The 22,691-nt window shown below is 43.3% G+C and overlaps 1 protein-coding gene across 1 annotated transcript in view; it reads left to right on the top strand.

Annotated features, from left to right (window-relative positions):
- The first annotated feature begins 2,620 nt into the window (after positions 1 to 2,620).
- FNTB (farnesyltransferase, CAAX box, subunit beta) overlaps positions 2,621 to 22,691 on the top strand; it is a 38,513-nt gene continuing 18,442 nt past the window's right edge. The window contains exons 1-2 of the mRNA XM_073638919.1: positions 2,621 to 2,784; positions 16,704 to 16,768. Coding sequence (XP_073495020.1) covers positions 2,683 to 2,784; positions 16,704 to 16,768 — 167 coding nt within the window. The 5' untranslated portion in view covers positions 2,621 to 2,682. The remainder of the gene's footprint in view (positions 2,785 to 16,703; positions 16,769 to 22,691) is intronic.

Genomic DNA, 22,691 nt, shown 5'->3' with positions numbered 1-22,691 from the left:
CAGTAATGTCAAAGTAGGCACACACACACACACATTAAGTCTTTGTTTCAGTACCTTTCTTTTACTGATGTCCGGTAACAGGTACAGTTCAGGAGGGTAAGCAGGTTTTCGGTGCAGGTAGAGATATTCACTCTGGAGATTTGTGAGGCCTCCTCTAACACTGTGTGCGTTGTTTGGGATCAGTCCTGCCTTAAGCTGAACCTGCCACCTTTTACTTTCTTTGGGGTCCTTCTCCACAACTGACAATGAGGACCTTTCCTTGGGGCTACCAATTCTCTTCCTGGGCCCCTGGTCCTATACTTGGTCAAGTTTGGCAACTCTTTCCCCTTCTTCTTCAGGGGGAGTAGATCCTCCTGATCTGTCCGGGTTTTCTATGCTATTCCTGAATTAATAGCAATCTCGATCTCCGGTGTCCGGATGAGCTAAAGGGATAATAGTTTTATCTCTTTCTTTCTCCTTCTAGCCTCCGTCCCTCTCTCTAGGGCGCTTCACAACACAGACCAGTTTCCTAGTTCAGGGCTTAACTGGTCCTCAGCCAACAGCTCTCTGTCTCTCCTCCTTCACCTGTCTCTAGACTAACTGCCGCTTTTGCTGTCTCCCTGGAAACTGACTCCTCCCCTCAGACCTGGGGTGGAAGGTGTTGTGTGTGCCCAAGTGTACATCTCTCCCTGCACCTATGGATCCTGTGGTAATCCCCTGCAGGGGTGCCACATTCACAGCTGACTTGGGAACTGTACTAGCACCCCCAATACACATCCATGTGCCATGATCACCTACTTACTGACTGACATAATAGATATGGATTAAGGAGCTGATACTCACGCAGTTCTCTAATTTATGAGTAGCTTAAACAGAAGCAATTCCCTCTGTGTTACTTCTGTTCACACCATGTTTGGTGTGCACGATCCGCCTATGCACATTACCTGAACATTTCCATAGACTCCTTAGGTCCTAATGTTGCCAAAAGTGTGTTAGTTTTTCTTGCTTCATAGGAAAGGATAGCCTATAGGCCTTTGGATGGGGCATGCCACTTAATACCATAGCCTTTACATTGGCTATAAGGGCTCATTCAGACGTGTGTGATTTATCTCTTACCTAAGAACACGGCTCCATATTCATCAGTGTTTTGGATCTAAGTTTCATCGCAGATAGAACACGTACAATCAACACTGACGTCTTGATGAGGCCTAAGCGTGATGTGCGAGTCTCATAGGGCAGTTATGATAGAAGTCCAGATTCACATGAAAGTATTTTGATAAAATACAAAATTATGAGGCCTCATTCAGATGTCCGGATTTCACACGCACAAGAAAAACAGACTGATTGCTCGGGTCAGACTGTCAGGATTCCTGTTGTCCGTCTACAGTTTGACCACTAGTGGCTGCTATTGTTCACCTTAATAATTGTGCTGCAATCCCACTCCTTACCACTGGAGGCTGCTGCTGTGTTCTGCAATTGCCCTTTACTAAGATGGCAGATACCTGAACCTGTGGAATCCATCTTGTTTCATGTATGGGCCTTCTTAAAGCGGCATGGATCTCTCACTCATTGCTTGAGTATTGTGTCTAGCTGTTTAGTCTAGCTGTTTAGTCTGTTTAGTCTAGTTCCTGACTCCAGCTCCTGGACTGTCTTACCCAGATTGTTCTCACCTATCAACGGATTGTTTCTTACAACTTCTACTACCACTGGCTGTTCCTGGTTGTGCTCCTTCGGCCACTGGATTCCAGCAGCGCTATGCCAGTATTGTAACACAGATACGTTTGGTCCGAGTGTGGAGAGAAAAATAAAGTTTCTCCAACTTCTCTTTTGTGACAGTCCATGCAAATCAGCCCACACTGAGATGTCGTCAGAGTGCAGTCCGTTTTTTAAGGACCCATAGATTTGCATTTCCGATTTTGATCCGACCTTTGGACATGTCTCTGTGATTTTCCCTAAACGCTGAGCCAAGCACACGACACACGGGGCGACCATCATGGGATCCTGGTAATGCCAAGTTTGCAAGTCAGCGGTCATGTCGTAGCCTGTTTAGACCGGCCGACCCGGCTTCAGTTGGCTGCTCTTGTTCTCGGTAGGACACAGGACGATGCGCTGCCGACAACGAGGATGTTTTGCGCAGCACAAAATATGATTTCACCTAATGAATGAGCGTTTTGCTCATTTCTCCGGTCGGGAGGCTGTCCCCGCAGCGAGGTTAGCGGGAAACGAGCGTTGTAGGAGCGGTGTGTGCGGCGGAGATGCACCTTAGTGCATGAGGCGGTTTTAATTTTTTTTTATGCAGTCAACGTGGAAATTCGCTATTGTGCGCCGGCCCATTGGTTATATAGTGACTGCGCAGCCACCAGGTGTAAGGCGCCTAGGCTGTAATGGGTGTCGCTGTCATCAGCTTCACTGAGGGGCAGAGCCAGGACATATAAATATGAAGCTCTGCAGGAATATCCCACTTTCCTGTCACGGGTGTATGTGATCAGACAGACAATGTGCACAGACGCCACATCACTGCCGGATTCCGCCGCAGGTGATATCACAGCCGGCCCCTAGGTGGAGCTCCAAGCTAACGCTGCCTGAGTCACTCCCCCCCCCCGTCGTCCCCGCTGACACGTGGGCGTGGATTTGTTCGCCGTTTCACTAGTTTATACCCTGCCGGGCCGCCGTAGCTGGTAGTAGGCGTGTGGTCTGCCAGTCATGGCGGAGTGCAGGGGAGCGGCGCTGCGGTGTACCCGGGAGAAGCACGCCGCCGAGCGGCTGAGGGACGACCTGACACCCACGGAGACCTCAGTGGAGCAGGTAGGGGGCTGTGCTGGGGGCGGTCAATCATGGCGGTAGTGTTACAGGCTCCTGTGCAACTTTCTGCTGCTCCACAGCCGCTCATACTTCTCATGTGCACAGACATGTGTGTCACGTCACTGACAGCTCGTGTGTGTATACACTATGTGCATGTACAATTAATGTGTGTATAATATGTGTGTTATACCCTCCACAATAATGAAAAGCCATGCGGTTATGGAAATCCCGGGATGGATAGATGTGATATTATGCAAATAGTGAACAATGGAAACAAAAGTTTCATACATCTCTATTTATTCAGTCTGGAGTATGAGCGCCAGGTGCAGAAATCCGCTCCTTACAGCCTAAGCTGCTGTCACTGAGGTTAGTAATGGTCGTCTTGGGAATGTTCTGCTGCCCTGAATGCACTTGGGAAAACAAATCATCAAAATCCGCTGCTGGCAGCTCCTTGTGCAATTGCCAACTAATGACGTCCCAGATGGGGTCTATGGGAGACAAGCCTGGAGACCCTGCAGGACATCTCAGCATGTTTATCACACACATGCCGCTCAGAGTAACACAATCAATATGCGATCTGGCAATGTGTTGATACTGTTCCTAGGACGCTTTGACATTTCCTTGTGAAGGCTTCATTGTGGAATTACCCAGAGATTGGCCTAAAGACCACATGGGCATCATTGCATCCGAAATGGAAGTGGGACTCCTCACTGAAGAGGACTGACCTTCAAGAAGTTGTCCACTACTTGGAAAAGCCCTTGTCATCCCCCATGCTTCGCCCCGATAAAATAAAAAAAGCTTATACTCTCCTCCAGCGGTGTCGGCACTCACTCTCCCGGGACTCCCGTGCTGTTGATGTGACACAGAACCCTGGCACCCAATCAGCGCTGGCATCACTGTCTCCGCCTCCTGGCTAATTGAACATAAAGAGGAAGTCAGAGATCAGCCGCAGCCCGGACTTCCTCTTCATGATCAATTTGTCCGAAGGCGGGGAAAGTGACGCCAGCGCTGATTGGGCACCGGGGTCACGTGTCACAACAACCGCACTAGAGCCCCAAGACCGCGAGTGCTGACACCGCTAGAACAGTGCCGGCACGGGAGGTGAGTATAAGCTAATTTATTTTATCAGGGCCAAATATTTAGATCAGGGATGTCAAACACACAGGGGGCCAAAATGAAAAATTTGGACAAAGTCACGGGCCAACTAGTATACACTATAATTTGGCCCCACATAGTTCTTCATACAGTATAATGGGTACCACATAGGCCTCCATACAGTATAATGGGTACCACATAGGCCTCCATACAGTATAATGGCCCCCACATAGGGGTGGTGGTTCTGGTGTCCCAGGCCAAATATAATCACCCTGCGGGCCAGATTTGGCCATGTATGATTTAGATCAAGAAGGGGTTCTCCTAATAGTGGACAGCCTCTATAACCGTCTTGCTCTGCACCATGGCGGCCTTTTGAGAGCGGTGTTCTAAGGTCAATGGGACGCTTATAGCTGGACATCTGGCTCTTAGCCCAATGTTATGCAAAAACCTCATATGTGTAGACTCTGAGTCATTAGCATTGGTATGTGACATCAAATTTCACTTGCGGTACAGAATGGATAACTGCAGGTGCATCTCACTAAATTAGAATATCATCAAAAAGTTAATTGATTTCAGTTCTTCAATACAAAAAGTGAAACTCCTATATTATATAGAGTCATTACACACAGAGTGATCTATTTCAAGTGATTATTTCTGTTAATGTTGATGATTATGGCTTACAGCCAATGAAAACACAAAAGTCATTATCTCAGTAAATTAGAATACTTTATAACACCAGCTTGAAAAATGTCTTTAATATCTGAAATGTTGGCCCACTGAAATGTATGTTCAGTAAATGCACTCAATACTTGGTCGGGGCTCCTTCTGCATCAATTACTGCATCAATGTGGCGTCACATGGAGGCGATCAGCCTGTGGCGCTGCTGAGGTGTTATGGAAGCCCAGGTTGCTTTGATAGCAGCGTTCAGCTCGTCTGCATTGTTGGGTCTGGTGTCTCTCATCTTCCTCTTGACAATACCCCATAGATTCTCTATAATAGATTCTCTATGGGGTTAAGGTCAGGCGAGTTTGCTGGCCAATCAAGCACAGTGATACTGTTTGTAAACCAGGTATTGGTACTTTTGGCAGTGTGGACAGGTGCCAAGTCCTGCTGGAGAATGACATTTCCATCTCCAAAAAGCTTGTCCGCAGAGGGAAGCATGAAGTGCTGTAAAATGTCCTGGTAGACGGCTGCACTGACTTTGGTCTTGATAAAACACAGTGGACCTACACCAGCAGATGACATGGCTCCCCAAACCATCACTGATTGTGGAAACTTCACACTAGACCTCCAGCAGCTTGGATTGTGGCCTCTCCACTCTTCCTCCAGACTCTGGGACCTTGATTTCCAAATGAAATGCAAAATTTACTTTCATCTGAAAACAACACCTTGGACCACTGAGCAACAGTCCAGGTCTTTTTCTCTTTGGCGCAGATAAGACGCTTCTGGCGTTGTCTGTTGGTCATGAGTGTCTTGACACAAGGAATGCGACACTTGTCGCCCATGTCCTGGATATGTCTGTGTGTGGTGGCTCTTGAAGCAATGACTCCAGCAGCAGTCCACTCCTTGTGAATCTCCCCCAAAGTTTTGAAAGGCCTTTTCTTAACCACTTCATGACATAGGACTTATTAATACGTCCTGTGTCATGACACCCGGTTCAGTGAGGGCTCCGGCGGTGAGCCCGCACTGAACCGGGCACATGTCAGCTGATTATTACAGCTGACATGTGCCCGCAACAGCCACGGGTGGAATCGCGATCCACCCGAGGCTGTAAACTAATTAAATGCCACTGTCACTGTCTGACAGCGGCATTTAATAGCGCCGCGCCGGAAGCGCGTCACGTGATCGCGGGTCACCGATGGGTCGGCATGACAACCCAGGGTCTGCAGCAGACCCCAGTGGTTGCTATGAGCGCCACCTAGTGGTCGACGCTCATAGCACAGGACCATTTCTGCTACATACATGCGATCTGCTGATCATCTGTATGTAGCAGAGGCGATCAGACAAGTGCTGCTTCTAGTCTCCTAAGGAGACTATAGAAGCATGCAAACAGTTTTAAAAAAATATATAAAAGTTTAAATCACTCCCCTTTTGCCCCATTCAAAATAAAATGATAAAAATAAATCCCACATGCACATATTTGGTATCGCCGTGTTCAGAATCGCCCAATCTATCAATATAAAAAAAGAATCCGATCGGTAAACGGCGAAGCGAGAAAAAAATTCTAAACGCCAGAATTCCTTTTTTTTTTTGGTCGCTGCAACATTGCAATAACGGGTGATCAAAACATCGGATCTACCCAAAAATGGTATCAATGAAAACTTCAGCTCGGTGCGCAAAAAATAAGCCCTCACCCGGCCCCAGATCCAGAAAAATGGACTCTACGGGTCTCGGAAAATGGCATCATTCTTTTATTTATTTTTTTTTTAGCAAACTTTGGATTTTTTTTTTTCCACCACTTAAATTAAAAAGAACCTATACATGTTTGGTATGTACGAACTTATAATGACCTGGAGAATCATAATAGCAGGTCAGTTTTAGCATTCAGTGAACGTGGTAAAAAAATTAAAAAAAACATCTTTTTTTTGCAATTTCACCGCACTTGGAATTTTTTTTCCCGTTTTCCAGTACACGATATGGTAAAACTAGTAATGGCGTTTAAAAGTTCAACTCGTCCTGCAAAAAAATAAGCCCTCACATGGCCATATTGCCCAAAAAATAAAAACGCTATGGCTCTGGGAGCAAAAAACGAAAATGCAAAAACAGAAAATCCCAAGGTCGCGAAGGGGTTAACAATCCTTTCAAGGCTGCGGTTATCCCGGTTACTTGTTCACCTTTTTCTACCACACTTTTTCTTTCCACTCATCTTTCCATTAATATGCTTGGATACAGCACTCTGTAAACAGCCAGTTTCTTTAGCAATGACCTTTTGTGGCTTACCTTCCTTGTGGAGTGTGTCAGTGACTGCCTTCTGGACATCTGTCAAGTCAGCCGTCTTCCCCATGATTGTGGAGCCTACTGAAACAGACTAAGGGACCTTTTTAAACGCTTCATAAGCCTTTGCTGGTGTTTTTTGTAAACAAACACTTGAAATAGATCACTCTGTAATGACTGTGTATAATATAAGTTTCACTTCTTGTATTGAAGAACTGAACTAAAATAACTTTTCTCCTTCCCCCATGACGGCACCACGGAGAGAGGGGATCCGCCCTTCAAGGACAGGAAACCTACAGATAAAGGGCGGTGCCTCTCTCCCGCATCAGTTGGTTTCCTGTCCTTGATGGGATCCTACAGTCCGGCATACCTGCGGGGTGCCAGAAGACAGAAGTGGACGTCGTGGGATGCCAGGCCCGGCCAGTCCGATACAGGCAGCGGGAGTCCCCCTGCCTCGGCTGGTGCGGTGTCCTGAGGCGCCACCGCTATGGTCAGTGGGCCTTTAGGGTGTGCGAAGGGAGGTCCAGACGAGGAGCAGTGGATCACGACCTCACCTTAGAGCTATGAACTCTCCTGATGCAGGTTCTCTGGTGGGAGAGGCTGCCGTGGGTGGCTCCAGCTCTGCACGTCCGTGAGAGAGCAGCTGTGGACCAGCGCCCCTGTCTGGGGTCAGCAGCTCCAGCTCCGTGCATCAGTGGATAAGCTTCTGTGGAGCTCTGCACGTCGGTGAGAGAGCAGCTGTGGACCTGCGCCCCTGTCTGGGGTCGGCAGCTCCAGCTTCTTGCATCAGTGGATAAGCTTCTGTGGAGCTCTGCACGTCCGTGAGAGAGCAGCTGTGGACCAGCGCCCCTGTCTGGGGTCGGCAGCTCCAGCTCCGTGCATCAGTGGAGAAGCTGCTGTGGAACTGCGCAGCTCCAGCTCTGCACATCAGTGGGAGCAGTATTGCTCAGGCATGGACGGAGGGAGGAACAGGCCTGTGACTCGTTCCAGCCCCGTAATCCGTACAGCTGGTGGTGAGTGATCGTCGTGAATGTTTACCTTGTTATGGGGCCCTTTCCTTGTTCGGACTAGGGAAGGCTGAAGGATGTTAGCTCAAAACTCAAAATTGGGTGTGGGTGCGCTCTGTAAGACCCCATCTTGGCTAAGGGCATTGTGCTTTAAAAATCGGCTGGACCTTAGACCTCTAGGCTAAAGTTGGCCTCATGTCTGGGTCGCACGGAGCCTCATGATTAGCCTTCAGAATTTACCAAAAAAATAAGCCTCAATCTGCTCAGTAAATGTTAAACTAACACTGAGGTTTTTTTACTGTTGTCCTCCAGTCTGTTTAATCCATCCATAGGACGGCACATGGTGTTAATACAGCACATGGTCTCTGTGAAGGTCTGCTGTCCAGCTGCGTCTCATCAGTTGGCTCCTTCGGGTGGGGCTAGTCTGACAATTGAGATTTACCACCCAAAGGAAAGGTTTATCCTTCATTCAGATGGATTTCTTTTTTTTTTTTTTTAAATCCTTTATCTGAGCGCAGTGCTTCACAGTGCCTTATAAGCCTCTTTGCGCTCACAAAGAGCGCATCATAGCGTGGTGCCTCATAGCGCGGTGCCCCACGATAGCGCGGTGCCTCTTGGCACATTATGCCTCTTGGCACATTATGGCGCGGTGCCTTTTTAGCACCTAATGGGACCTCCATAGTGTCTCTCAGTGCTTCAGGGTGCCCCTGTGCCTTGTAGTGCTTTTATAGGGTGTCTGTGCCTCATAGTCCCTCTTCGTAAGGGTACTGGTTCCACAACTAAGTTTGTCTAACAAAACCAGGTCAGCGACTGTAAACTGTGAATGGCAAGCTTACCGAATTCAGAGGGAAAAATATCCTAGCCTCTGTTTTGAGACTGAGGGTAGCAGTATTCCTGGCTGGTGCTCAGCTTGCTCGGTGAAATGCCGATTGGAGGCAGGTAACAAGAGCGCTTCCTTAGTTTTGCAAGCTAATAATAAACCTTGTACGTTTTCACCCTTAAAGGTAAGAGGCATCATGTAGTGCTCATACAGCCATTGTGGGTTTGGTCCAATCAAGCGCAGTTTTCTTGCTTTTTACATGTTGCACAGAAGTCGTAAACTTTAATATTTCTGGTCTTGTCCAAGTACTGACTAAATAGGACAGACCCTGACTACTCATATACTGCTCAGCTAACCCAGCTTGATCAAACAAAACAATATTTATCCAAGGTAACCACTGATACTTGTGGAGTCTGGCCTGTGTCTCTGATAAGCTCCAAGACACATACCATCTGCTCTGCTCTCCAGCAGTCTGACTAAGGTGAATGCTTAGCCTGCTCTGGTGCTTAGCTCTCCAGGGGCCCTAATCAAGACTGGTAAAACTATTATTTAACCCAGTCCTACCTGGGTTTGCTTCAACCCGAAGGGGCTACTGAGATTCCTGAGAGTCAGACCATTGGAAATGGACTCTAGAAGAACTGCTAGTGAATCTGCAGTTCCATATTGCAATATAGTAGTATACGCATTTAAGGAGGTATACAATCAGGTTCCAATTCACATGAAACATCAAATTCCTGAGAATAGTTCTTGGTATAAATGAAGATTTAGGCTTTCAGTTTGTGTCCTTCCATTCAGATGTTAATGAGCCTTAAGGCTTTATGGAGGATTGTAGTAGTTAGGACAACTCTCATATCGAAGGAAGAGGCATTGACAATAGTTTACCTCAACTATTTCAAGATTATCGGCAGACCCATCGAGTGCTGCAAAACTCACTGGGCAGTGAGTAAGAGCCGTAGTCTCCCAAGGTAGAATAAGGAGTCCTGCCATATGTCAAAATTAAAAGCAGTCTGGCCACAACTGTGAACAAGGCAATATTGCTGTTAATAAGTAATCTCTTACATTCCAGTAGGACATGGTCACCATGTAAAGGTCTTGTCATATAATAGAGTAGCTTTATCTTACATAAACCATTATGGAGGAACTCTGCCAAGATCCCTAATGACACTTATGTCTAATCAGTTCTGATGGCGAAGTCTCACCTTTTATCTTTAACAGCACCTCATATAAAGAGAGAGAGAATTGCAAGTGGACCTTTTTAGCCGTGGACTACTGGAACAGTGTCCAACCTTCATTGAATAAGCAAGGAATGTGAAAGTGAGTTTGGATCTAGGCCCATTTTCAGTCCAAAGATGGCACCCTGGGATGTGAATCCAGTGCTTACGGCTGTAACAAGCCTTTGCTTGAACCCATAGATTCAGGGTCTTCACAATAAAGACTATTATCCCGGTGGCCCTGACTTCAGCATGGTAAGTTATGACATTCAAGCTTTTTTGGTTAATCCTTTGTTTATACAGATCCTAGAAGATGGGTCGGTTCCGGAGCTACCTGATCTTCTGAAGATGGCTTCCAATTTCCATAGAAGTCAGGAAATTATGCACCCTACTTTCTGTGCTATTCCAGGGAATCCATGGCAGAACAATAAGAAACCTCCTAGGCGGAGAAGGCCGGTGCTACGATAGAGCAGATATGTAGAGCGGCAACCTGGTCTTCCCCCTCTACCTTCTTTAACCACTGCCGGCTAGTCTTAACCTCTTTTTCGGACCTTACTTTCGGGAGAAGGGTTCTGGAAGCAGTGGCCCCCCCCCCCCTAATGAGTCACTTCTCTGTAATTCTCTCCGTGGTGCCGTCATGGGGGAAGGAGAAAGACATAGTTACTTACCGGTAACAGAATTTCTCAGAGCCCATGACGGCACCCGTACATTCCCTCCCTTCACGTGTGGGTGCGCACACTTATTAGTTAATTATTGTAGCCACGTGGTGTGTCTGATGAGGTCTTAAATTGTAAAAATTTTTGTTACTAACCTGGTGGTCCTCATGCTCTGTAAACAACTGATGCGGGAGAGAGGCACCACCCTTTTTATCTGTAGGTTTCCTGTCCTTGAAGGGAGGAACCCCTCTCTCCGTGGTGCCGTCATGGGCTCTGAGAAATTCTGTTACCGGTAAGTAACTACGTCTTTTGATTATATTCTAATTTTGTGAGAAGCACCTGTATGTGCCATTCTTCTAATCTGTTGAGACCACATACACGACACCATGAAGAGGTCTTTGAGGGAATGCCACAATAGTCCTACTCCTGGGGTTATGGGGTGGGGTGGCATAATGTACAGTAGCCTGGAATCTTCTAGTCTTTATTCCAGGTACACTAACAGCTCTGCGTTACATTGATTTGCTGGTGGAACCAGTTCTGCAGCCATTTCTACAAACTAACCCAGGACCATTTTTCTACACAACAAAACTAGGCTGCATGTTGCTCTTACTACTATGAGCAGCCTGGCATAATAATAATTAATTTATATAGCACCAACATATTCCGTATCACTTTACAATTGGCCTGCAATGTCTCCAGACTTGTCTCCTATCAAGAAAATCTGGGACATCATTGGTCAGAAATTGCACAGGAGGTGCCAGCAGCGGATCTTGATGATTTGTGTTCCCGATTCCCAAGTGCATTCAGCGGCAGAACCTTCCTGAGACAACCATTAATAACCTCAGCGATGGCTGTAAGTGCGGGGATCTCTGCACATGGCGCTCATACTCAATGTGTTTTTTTTTAATGTTTACACTCTGCTGTACGTATGTATTCTTGCCTTCTCATGTGTAGTTGACTGTCATTTCTATATCTTGCTGTAGGTATAATATCCTTCCCTAAGGGCGCATTCAGACATCCGTTCAAATCAGTCCGACATGGCACTGCCGTGCCCAGACTTTGCTGCGGCTCTCCTACCTTGAGTCTGACACCTTCATATACCTCGTATTTCCATGAAGCTGTCACTCTCCGGTCGGGAGACCCGTGGCCAGTCTGTGCATTAAGGTCCGATCTCTGACCAATGTGCATAGATATCTGAATGCACCTTAATAGTGAGAAATGTTCTGGATCATATCCCATAATCCTGGGTTATATTGCCTGAGCTGTGACGTCATGTGCGATATGTGTTACCGGGTGTCATGCACGACCTGAAGTGTCAATGTAATGTGATTGGCAACTGTATTGTTGGATTTTGCACTTGTGATTCCATAACTTTACATTCTGATATATCCTTATAGGTATATCCTAGGTAAAGGGGAAGGAAACAATAGTTTGTAGGGTTGGTGCAGCTCTGGTGGTGGTGGGGTTGGAGCAGGTCTGGTGGTGGTGGAGTTACAGTGGGGTCATTGCAGGCTGTAGACCTTCTTGTAGAAATGAGTTTGCAGGTTTGCATCTGAAGGTTTCAAATCTGGTGGCTAATTGGACGTGTTGGGGCACAGAACTCCAGAGGATGGGGGGGATACTCGGAGGAAGTCTTGGAGGTGATTGGGTGGGGAAAGTACGAGAGCGGACGAGAGAAGGAGGTCTTTGGAGTAGTGGAGGTTACTTGTGGGAAGCTATCTGGAGATTAGTTTGGAGATATACGTATGTGAGAGGCAGATTATGGACAAAATATGACGTAAGCTACAGCAACATGACATCTTTAGTTAGACAAGATGTGTGACCCAAAAATTTGTACAATTTGCTTGTGACTTGTTATAGTTTGAGTAATTTGGCTGTGAAAAAAAACAAAAAACATGTTGCAGTAAAATTGCAGATGCATGCAGGATACTTTGTTCACTTTATCATGGACTGCAATCTAAGTGTTCATTTGTTCAAAATCTTAAATCTCCCAAAGTTCTTCACCAATTGCTTTGAAATTTTGACACAATGTTGCATTCGAATACACGCATGTTTTATATATGATTGATCCGGCTACATGGATGAAAAATCCTGAAGTTTTATTCATTCATATTAAAAATTCTACAAAATATAAAACTTGTCCAAGACTAAGTGCACTCCATGCACCAGAAATGGGTTGGTGGTGTTTCGCTTTTGGACTGTAACAGATGTTTATGTTAAAAACAAATGAATAAAACTTCAGGAATTTTTATCCATGTAGCTGGATCTATCTCTACTTCCTTCTTGTCTTCCCGCCTGAACAGTGGCTTTAATCCAAGCGCCAGAGAACTACAAACTACTGTGGTGAGCTGCTACTCTTTACATTTTTCGATAGACAATATGCACACCCCAGAAAGGGGGGAAACACACCCCTGTATGTACAAAGTACATGTGACGTTTACCATGTGACAGGCAACCAAAAATCCGTCAAGTTTACTTTTTTTTTGGGTCACTGTCCTATACCTCAACACAATCACTTTGAAAACTATTCTATATTGCAATCTGTGTGTAGCGCCACAAACTTGTCGTGTAGACCTATCCCCAAAGGGATTCAATCAGATCAATTCAATGGATCAATATCAGATTGGTGGGGTCCAACACTCGGCACCCCCACAATTGGCTAACCAGCACAGTCTAGCTCCATACACTGTCTGGAGGTGAGAACAAAAGATTGTTGGGAGGTTCTGGGTGTCGGACCTCCACTGATCTTATATTGACCTATTTCAAAGATTCTGTTTAATTTAATTTGTAGGGATTGTGGCTCCCCTTACAATGCCTCTGTACTGTTGGCATGTGATTTGCCGGTCCACTTTACTGTTACGGCTAATTATCTGTAATGTAAAAACAATTCAAAAGGACAAGTTTATATGTACCGTATAGAGAATATAAAGGATAAGATATGACACATTGCTATCTGTTTTCATACATTTGTGCACATACCTGTTTTGATTTTTTTTTTTTTTTTTTTTTTTTTTTTTACAGGATGCAGAGTCCTTATAGAAAAAAAAAAAAACGGTTCCTTGTTTTTTTTTAAACATAGTAGTCTATGGAAAATGATTGTAATTGTATCTTCATACTTTGTCATCTGTTGTTTATTCCCCAGAATCAAGTCGCACGCTCTCCTAGTACTGTTACCGCCCCATATGTCATTTGAAAAAGGATCATATTTTTTAAATAACAAAAAAAACGGATGCAGATCGATGCAGCGTGTAGAAAAAAGTTCACTTGCAGTTTAATTTGATCACAAGTTTTACAACAAATGTTGTAAACAAAAAAAAAAAAAAAAAAAAACAATATAAAAATGTGAGGTTGCTTAGTTCTGTTCACACCAGGTTTTTTTTGTGTGTTTTGGGCCTGCGGGGCGTGGTCGAGTGTTTTGGGTGTATGAATAGATCAATTCCAAAGCTATCCTATCCTTTGCAGTTTTAATCACGGATGTCGCACTGCTGCCATTCTGGTGCTGTCTGTGATTTTCGTGGACCATGGACTTTGTTTTTCATTGTTTTTCTGAAACTCTGATGGTAGAAACTGACCAAACATTAGTGACACTCCTACCAGTTTTTTTGCGTACATGAAAAATCCCAATGTCTAAATGAGGCGTTACCCTTTCATGGGTTTCAGATTGTATTTAGTCTAACTTGAGGTGACTATTTTTATTTTCTCAACATTACATTCCCTCCTTTTCCCATTGTGTAGTGCAGAATGTGGGTGTAGGGCATTTGGGGGAGACGTTCCCTGCATTCCTTCTGTTCACTCTGTTTGCCTGCTTCATGTATAATCTGTGCTTTTCCACATTTTCCTTATATAGTGCATATTTATTTTACACTGATTATAATCAATGATAATTATCTGATAAATTATATTAATCTGAGTTCTTGTGATATCGCAGTCTTCTAATGTAGAAGTATAAGCTGTAAGGTTAAAGCCAATCAGTCAGCAAATTTCTCAGTACAAACTATATATTTTAGATCTGATGAGACTGATGTATTTACTTTAAAAATGCATGTCTGGCTGTATAATCTTGATATTAACCCCTTTACCCCCGAAGGTGGTTTGCACGTTAATGACCAGGCCAATTTTTATAATTCTGACCACTGTCACTTTATGAGGTAATAAGGCTGTGTGCCCACGTAGCGTTTTTCAAGCGTTTATGCTGCGGAATTTCCGCAGCGGAAACGCTTGTGAAACGCTAGGTAATCCGCTCCCCATGGTCCCCAAGGGGATTCCGCATGTTCTATGCACATGCTGCAGATTTTTCCGCAGCGTTTATGCTGCATACAAAAATCCGCAGCATGTCATTTAATTTTGCGGAAGTGCAGCGGAACTCCCGCCATTGACTTGCATTGAGACGCATAGAATCCGTGTCTGTACATTTGTACAAGCGGCTTCTATGCGTCTCTATGTGCGGATGGTACCCAGTTCTGGAGGATAGGAGACTCTCATCCAGACCTGGGTACCATTTGTACCTGTAAAAAAACAATAAAACAAATAAAGTTTATACTCACCTGTCCGGCGTCTTCTCTCTGAATGCCGGCATCGCTTGAGGACCTGCGGTGACGTCAGTCATGTGACCGCAGGCCCTACACCGCTCTGTCTCGCGATATGCCGGCAGCCGGGAACCAGGCAGGAAGCAGCGCTGCAGCCACGCCGGGGCCTCGGGGGTGAGTATAGCTTTATTTATTTGTTTTCATTTTTACGGTTCACACTTTATAAATCCATGCTGTTTGCATGGATTTATACAGTGTGACCTAGTTGTCAAGCACTTTCCAAGTGATGCTATCGCCTGGAAAGTGCTTGTCAATCTGCATGCGGAAACGCATGTGAACCCGCATGTGGATCCGCATGTATTCTGCAGGAAAAACGCATGCACAATCTGCATGCGTTTTTTTCTGCCAGGGAGATGCAGAAATTTTCTGCTTCATTTCTGGATCGTGGGCACATAGCCAAACTCTGGAACGCTTCAATAGATCCCAGTGATTCTGAGATTTTTTTTACATGACATCTTGTACTTCATGATAGTAGTAAAATTTATTTCATATGACTTGCTTCTATTTCTGAAAAAAATCAGAAATTTGGTGAAAATTTCGCAATTCTCTAACTTTGAATTTTCATGCCTTTAAATCAGAGATGTTACACAAAATAGGTAATAAATAACATTCCTCACATGTATTAAAACTGTCAAACAGTCGCAAATCATGCGCACGGGAGCGATTCAAACATAACACCGAGCAGCTGTAACTATTCGGTGCTCGGCCCGAGCATACTCGGCGAAAGGGTTAACAGAACATACTCGCTCATCACTAGTGTTGAGCACTTTGAATCCCCAAGTGTTTCACAAAAGTTTATGACTTAATCATGAAAATAAAATCGTTTTTTTTCCTACAAAAATTCTTTTAGCCCCAATTTTTTTTATTTTCACAAGGGTAACAAGAGAAATTGGAGCCCAAAAGTTGTTGTTCAATTTCTCCTGAGTACACTGATACCCCATATGTAGGAGAAAACTACTGTTTGGGCGCATGGCAGGGCTCAGAAGGGAAGGAGTGACGTTTTGGAATGTCGTGTTTGCAGAGCCCCTGATGGGCCTAAACAGTGGAAATGCCCAACAAGTGCACCCTTTTAGGAAACTAGACCCCCTCTAATGAATGTATCTAGATGTGTGGTGAGCACCTTGAACCCCCAGGTGCTTCACAGAAAATTATAACGTTGACTTGTGAAAATAAAAACAAAAAAATTCTAATTTTTTTTCCACAAAAAAGTTATTTTAGCCCAAAAAAAAAATATTTTCACAAGGGTGACAGAAGAAAGTGGATCCCAAAGTTTATGCAATTTCTCCTGAGCATGCGGATACACAGTGCAAAGCTCAGAAGGGAAGATATTGGAGTTCATATTTTGCTGGGCTGGTTTGTCGGTGCAATGTCATATTGGCAGAGCCCCTAAGGTGCCACAACAGCAATAACCCCCCCCATAAGAGAACACCAGTCAATCACTAACCTCAGTGATCACTTTTCTGCTGTTAACTGCCAAGGCCAGTGATTGGCTGCAGCGGTCATACATGATCTAAAAAACGTCACCACTGTAGCCAGGTAAACAGAAGACAAGCAACTGAAACAGCAGGGATTAAATGGATAAATGTAAATTATTTTATTTTTTTTCTTTACAGAAAAAAGTTGAGAGTTCAGTGGGTACCATCTTCGCTGCTGTCAAACTCCATCAAGAAAGCATTCAGTAAGTAACGCAATTTATTACATTTTCTGATGGTAAAAAAAGCTTATTCTAATTATGTAATCATTCCTTTTACTTGTGGTTCACATTGAGGAATTTTTTCTTTTTTTTTTTTTTTCTTTTTTAGCCAAATATATTTTTAGTCATAGTTTGGCAATTTGGGGGAAAGAAATAAAATGTTAGGCATATGATTCTCCTTTTGAGCTATAATCCAGCTCCCCGTGTACCTGCACGGTGTGGCCTTATTCGCATTATTTGTATACACTTTCTCTTCATGGTTACATGCAATGTAACCATAAAAAAGGAAATAAGATCGGTAAACAGGAGATAAATCTGTCCCCATGATTTTTTTTCAGTCTGTATGAATTTTCTGTATCTTCCTAAAAGCAACGGTTTTGTAGTAATTCTGCAGAGGACTTAGGGGCTGGTCTCCTGCCGATCAGTTTTCATTAGGTGTCTGGGTGAAGGGGTCCGGTGTAATCACTACAGCTCCGTACACAAAGTGAAAATGTGCTCCTCAAACTGTTATTCCCAAAGTACAAAGTGTCCCCCTATCCCCAGTCCATTCATTATCCATGGGACTGCTGGAAATAGCCAAACGATGCACTCAGTGGACCCATGTTAAATGAATGGAACAGATGCCTAGCAAGCGCACCTCCACTCGGTTCAGGGGTCTCGGAGCTCAGATCTCCAAACAACTGGGGGTTCTAGCGGTCGGACCCCCAGCAATCGGCAAGTTAATAGGCTGTCTCACTCACTACTTAAGTATTTATATAGGGGACTTGACCTCCATAGAATTTGTACCAGCAGTCTACAATTTAGTATTTTATAGGCTGAGGAATATACTTTTATTTCGTATGCAAATGAGGACCCTTCCGTGCACCAATACACCCTTCAATTTGCATATTTATTTTGGCACTCTTCCTGAAACCGCTCGCTTGCCTAAACTCAATCCATGTTCGTGCGCGCTGACAGTGATACACTTGAAAGTGTAGCGACCAAGCGGCTTCAAAGAGGAGTCAGGAATAGAGCGTACCCCCAGGGACGCTGACTGTACGCTCCTAGACTCCTCCAGTGTCAGTGCGCAGAAACTTGCATTGAACGCTGTCAATCAAGATCTGTTAACCACTTCATGCCAGAGCCTGTTTTTGCCTTTGTGGCCGGGCCAATTTTTTCAATTCTGACCACTGTCACTTTATGAGGTAATTACTCTAGAGCTCTTCAACGGATCCCCCTGATTCTGAGACTGTTTTTTCGTGACATATTGTACTTCATGATAGTGGTAAAATTTCTTCGATATCACTTGCGTTTATTTGTGAAAAAATCGGAAATTTGGTGAAAATTTTGCAATTTTCAAACTTTGAATTTTCATGCCCTTAAATCCGAGAGATATGTCACACAAAATAGTTAATAAATAACATTTCCCACATGTCTACTTTACATCAGCACAATTTTGGAACCAACATTTTTTTTTTGTTAGGGAGCTAAAAGGGTTAAAAGTTGACCAGCGATTTCTCATTTTTCCAACAAAATTTACAAAACCATTTTTTGGGGGACCACATCACATTTGAAGTGACTTTGAGGGGTCTTTATGACAGAAAATACCCAAAAGTGACACCATTCTAAAAACTGCACCCCTCAAGGTGCTCAAAACCACATTCAAGAAGTTTATTAACCCTTCAGGTGTTTCACGGGAATTTTTGGAATGTGGAAGAAAACCATGAACATTTAACTTTTTTTCACAAAAATGTTACTTTAGACCCAATTTTTTTATTTTCACAGGGGTAACAGGAAAAAATGGACTACACAGTTTGTAGTGCAATTTCTCATGAGCACGCTGATACCCCATATGTGAGGGAAAACCACTGTTTGGGCGCACTGCAGGGTTCGGAAGGGAAGGAGCGCCATTAGACTTTTTGAATGTAAAATTTGTCTGAATAATTAGCAGACGCCATGTTGCGTTTGGAGAGCTCCTGATGTGCCTAAACAGTGGAAACCCCCCACAAGTGACACCATTTTGGAAACTAGACCCCTTAGGGAACTTATCTAGATGTGTGGTGAGCACCTTGAACTCCCAGGTGCTTCACAGAAGTTTATAATATTGAGCCGTAAAAATAAAATTTTCACATTTTTCTCACACAAAATGTTTTTCATCCCCTAATTTTGCATTATCATAAGGATAACAGGATAAATTGCACCATGAAATCTGTTGTGCAATTTCTCCTGAGTACGCCGATACCCCATATGTGGGGGAAAACCACTGCTTTGGTGTACGGCAGGGTTCGGAAGAGAAAGGAGCGCTATGTTGGCTGGGATAGGCAGCAGACACCATGTCACATTTGAAGAGTCGCTGACATGCCAAAACAGCAGAAACCCCCACAAGTGACCCCATTTTGTAAACTACACCTCTCAAGGAATTCATCTAGGGAAGTAGTGACTATTTTTTAATTTCTAAATTTATACCATTGGGCAGTGAAAAAAGCATAATTATATTTTTACCACAAAAAAATGTTTTACCCTCAGATTTTACATTTTCACACAAGGCAATGGGTAAAAATGGTGCCGAAATGTGTCACACAATTTCTTCTAAAAGTGGCAATACCCCATATGTGGCTGTATCGTACCGCTTAGCCATACAGCGAGATCTGGGAGGGACGGAGCGCTATTTGACAATTGGAGAACAAATTATTGTAGAATAGGCATTTGGATTTGGGAGCACACAATTTTCTGAATTTCTTTTGGGGGGCAAGGGCCATTTCGCTTTTCCAGAGCCTTTCTGCTACCAGTAACTTGGAAGCTCCTTATATTTTTAACAGATGACGGACCTGAGTGGGGACTAGCTTTTTTTGAGGACTGAGTTGAAGCTTTTATTGGGAACATTTTACGTAACATTTATCCGGCGCTCTATGCTAAGCACTTACATCGGGGCTTCCATCTAATTTTCCAAGTGATGTAATTCAGATGAAACCCCTGCGGGATCCATTCACTATAATGAGGCAGCAGAGTTACTCTGGACTCCGTCTGGCCTCTGTTTAGCGGTGTTCTTTTTTTCAGAAGTGCACAAAACTGTGGCAAACCGCACTTTTATGCACGCCTAAAAAAACTGACACCGTGGGATCACAGGCCAGAGGGCATCCACAGTGGCCTATATCTGCCTCATTACAGGGAATCTTCCTTCATGGGTTCGGTCTGAATCACGTATTTCAGAGATTTACATGGAAACTCTGGTGTAAGTGCTCAGCGCAGAGCGCAGGATAAATGTGAGCAGAGCCTTACTGCGATCTTTGGGAGACCTAATAAACAAATCAGTAGCAGGTGAAGAATTGGTTTTATTTATTTTTTACGCCGTTCATCGTGCGGTATAAGTGATGAGATTATTTTATTCTTCGGGTCGGTGCGATTACAGAGATACCAGATTTATAACGGGTTTTTATGACTGACAGCTGTCACACACTAAAAGACGCTTTTTTTTTTCAAAATCTAGTTTTTGCATCGCCATATTTTGAGAGCTATAATTTTTCCATATTTCGGTCGAGAGAGTCATGTGACGGCTTGTTTTTTGCGGGACGAGTTGACATTTTTATTGGTACCATTTTTGGGTACGTGACATTTTTTGATCGCTTTCTATTCTGTTTTTTTTGTGAGGTAAAATTAACAAAAAACAACAATTCAGGATTTTTTTTTTTTTTATTCCGTTCTGCGTGTGGTAAGTGATAAGGCAGCATTATTCTTCGGGTCAGTACGTTTACAGCGATACTATACTTACCATATATATATATATATATATATATATATATATATATATATATATATATATATATATATATATATATATATATATATATATATATATATATATATATATATATATATATATATATATACATTTATGTTTTGGCGCTTTTACACAATAAAACAATTTTATAGAAAAAATATTTTTTTTTACATCGCTTTGTTCTGAGAGCTATAACTTTTTTTTATTTTTCGGATGATGGAGCTGTATGGCTGCTTTTTTTTTGCGGAATAAGATGATATTTTCAGCGGCACCATTTTTATTTCCCTTTTTGCTTTTTGATCGCATTTTTTTTCCACTTTTTGCTTGGTGATGTGATGAAAAAGCATAGTTTTTTGCTCTGTTTTGTATTTATTTTTATTACGGTGTGCACAGAAGGAGTTAATTAGTGTGACAGTTCTATAGATCGGGTTGTTTTGGATGCGGTGATACCAAATATTTGTACTTTTTTTGTTTTTGTATAAATATACGGATTTATTGGTTTAATATTTTATTTTTATTTTGTGATTTTATATATATTTTTTTTTTTTAAGTTTGAAAACCTTTTTTAGACTTTTTTTTTACATTTTTACTTAGTCCCTGTATGGGACATTAATTTTTATTTTTCTAATCACTGTTCTCATGCAATGCAATAGACATGTATTGCATTGCATGAGAGCTCTGCTGACAGTTTTACACGGTCTATCTCCTGCTAGACTTCAGCTGCAGGCTGAGCCTAGCAGGACACCATATATGGCAGATCTGGAGGCAGTCATGTGACCTCCGGCTGCCATGACAACGGCAGGTCCTGTAAGACATCAGGGGGCCGTCGGAGAGGTAAGTGGACGACCCCCTCTCCTCTCACTATCTTCTAAATGCCGCGATCACTATAGATCGCGGCATATAGAAGATAGCAAAGGGTTAACATCATTGGGACCTGATCCAATCAGGTCCCGATGATGTCCCCTGTCAGAGCTGTCGCTTTGAACCGCAACCGTAGCACTTGCAGGACCCTGGGGGTCCTGAGGGCTGCGGGACCACCGACTGTTCATAAACGTTGGCGCTGCACAGAGCCCAGGCAGCGCCGACGTTTATTTACAGTGGGCTGTCTGGAAGCGGTTAAAGTGCTTGATATGCATATTGGAGGGCGTAACTGTGCACCAAAGCCCCTTCATTTGTATATGAAATTTAAAGTTGGTTTATCAGCCCCTATATAAATCATACTAGCAATATAGAAGTTGCAAAGTCTCCTGTACAAGCATTTAAAGAGTAACCATCTTAATTTTTATTTCATATGCAAATGAGGACGCTTTGTTGCACTGTTACTTTTTGGGGGTGAAAGACTCTAATATTCATTATATAAGTAGAGAAATATTGAACCATTTTTAAGTGTTTCGCAGCTTTTCCAGGTTTGCAGCAATGCCGTGATTCAGCAGTAAACGATCAATTGTACAGAACCATGCAGAGGAATTTTGCAATACGTGAAATAAATAATTTTGGCGCAGTCATCATCCTAAGAAACTGGAAGCTTTGCCCGTGTATTCATTTTTCTCCTGAGCCGCTGGATTGGACAGCGAGTTCAGTTCCCCATATTCCCTTAGATATTCTAAAATCTTCATGCCCTGTTAGAAAGATGCCAGCCTTGCTATAGCTCTGTTATCTCCAATTGGTCTAAAGTTTGGAGCAACTTCCAAACTCCATTAAAGTTGTTCTCACTTTGAGGGAAACCGCTTTATTGTTGTGGGGTTTTTTTGTTTGCTTTTTTTTTTTTAAATTGGATGTAGAAAGTAGCAATATTTTAGGTATTTTTTTAATGCCACTGTCTGCAACCAATATGGTCTGTGGAAATTTTCTGTAGGATGTTGGCAATGTATAATGTTTGCGCAGTAATAATAAACTGGCTAATAAAGTAACTGCGAATAATTGGCAACAAAACAATGCTTGTGATCTGGGAGCCAGCCATAGGAATGGGCCTATTATCCATTTTCTCTCTAGATATAAAAAACTGACCAAACAGAGACAAATGTGAACAGGTTCAAGCTAAGAGAGCCACTCTATATATAACTAACAAAATAAAGCTAAACCTGAAACTCTGATATGTACACATTGAATATATGAAATTGGAATTGCATTACTGCTGTAGAAAATAAGTAA

Source organism: Phyllobates terribilis, unplaced genomic scaffold, assembly GCF_046119375.1.
Source record: "Phyllobates terribilis strain yellow unplaced genomic scaffold, ASM4611937v1 Scaffold_7__3_contigs__length_470593459, whole genome shotgun sequence".
NCBI lineage: Eukaryota > Metazoa > Chordata > Amphibia > Anura > Dendrobatidae > Phyllobates > Phyllobates terribilis.
This window is presented reverse-complemented; position numbering and strand designations above follow the sequence as displayed.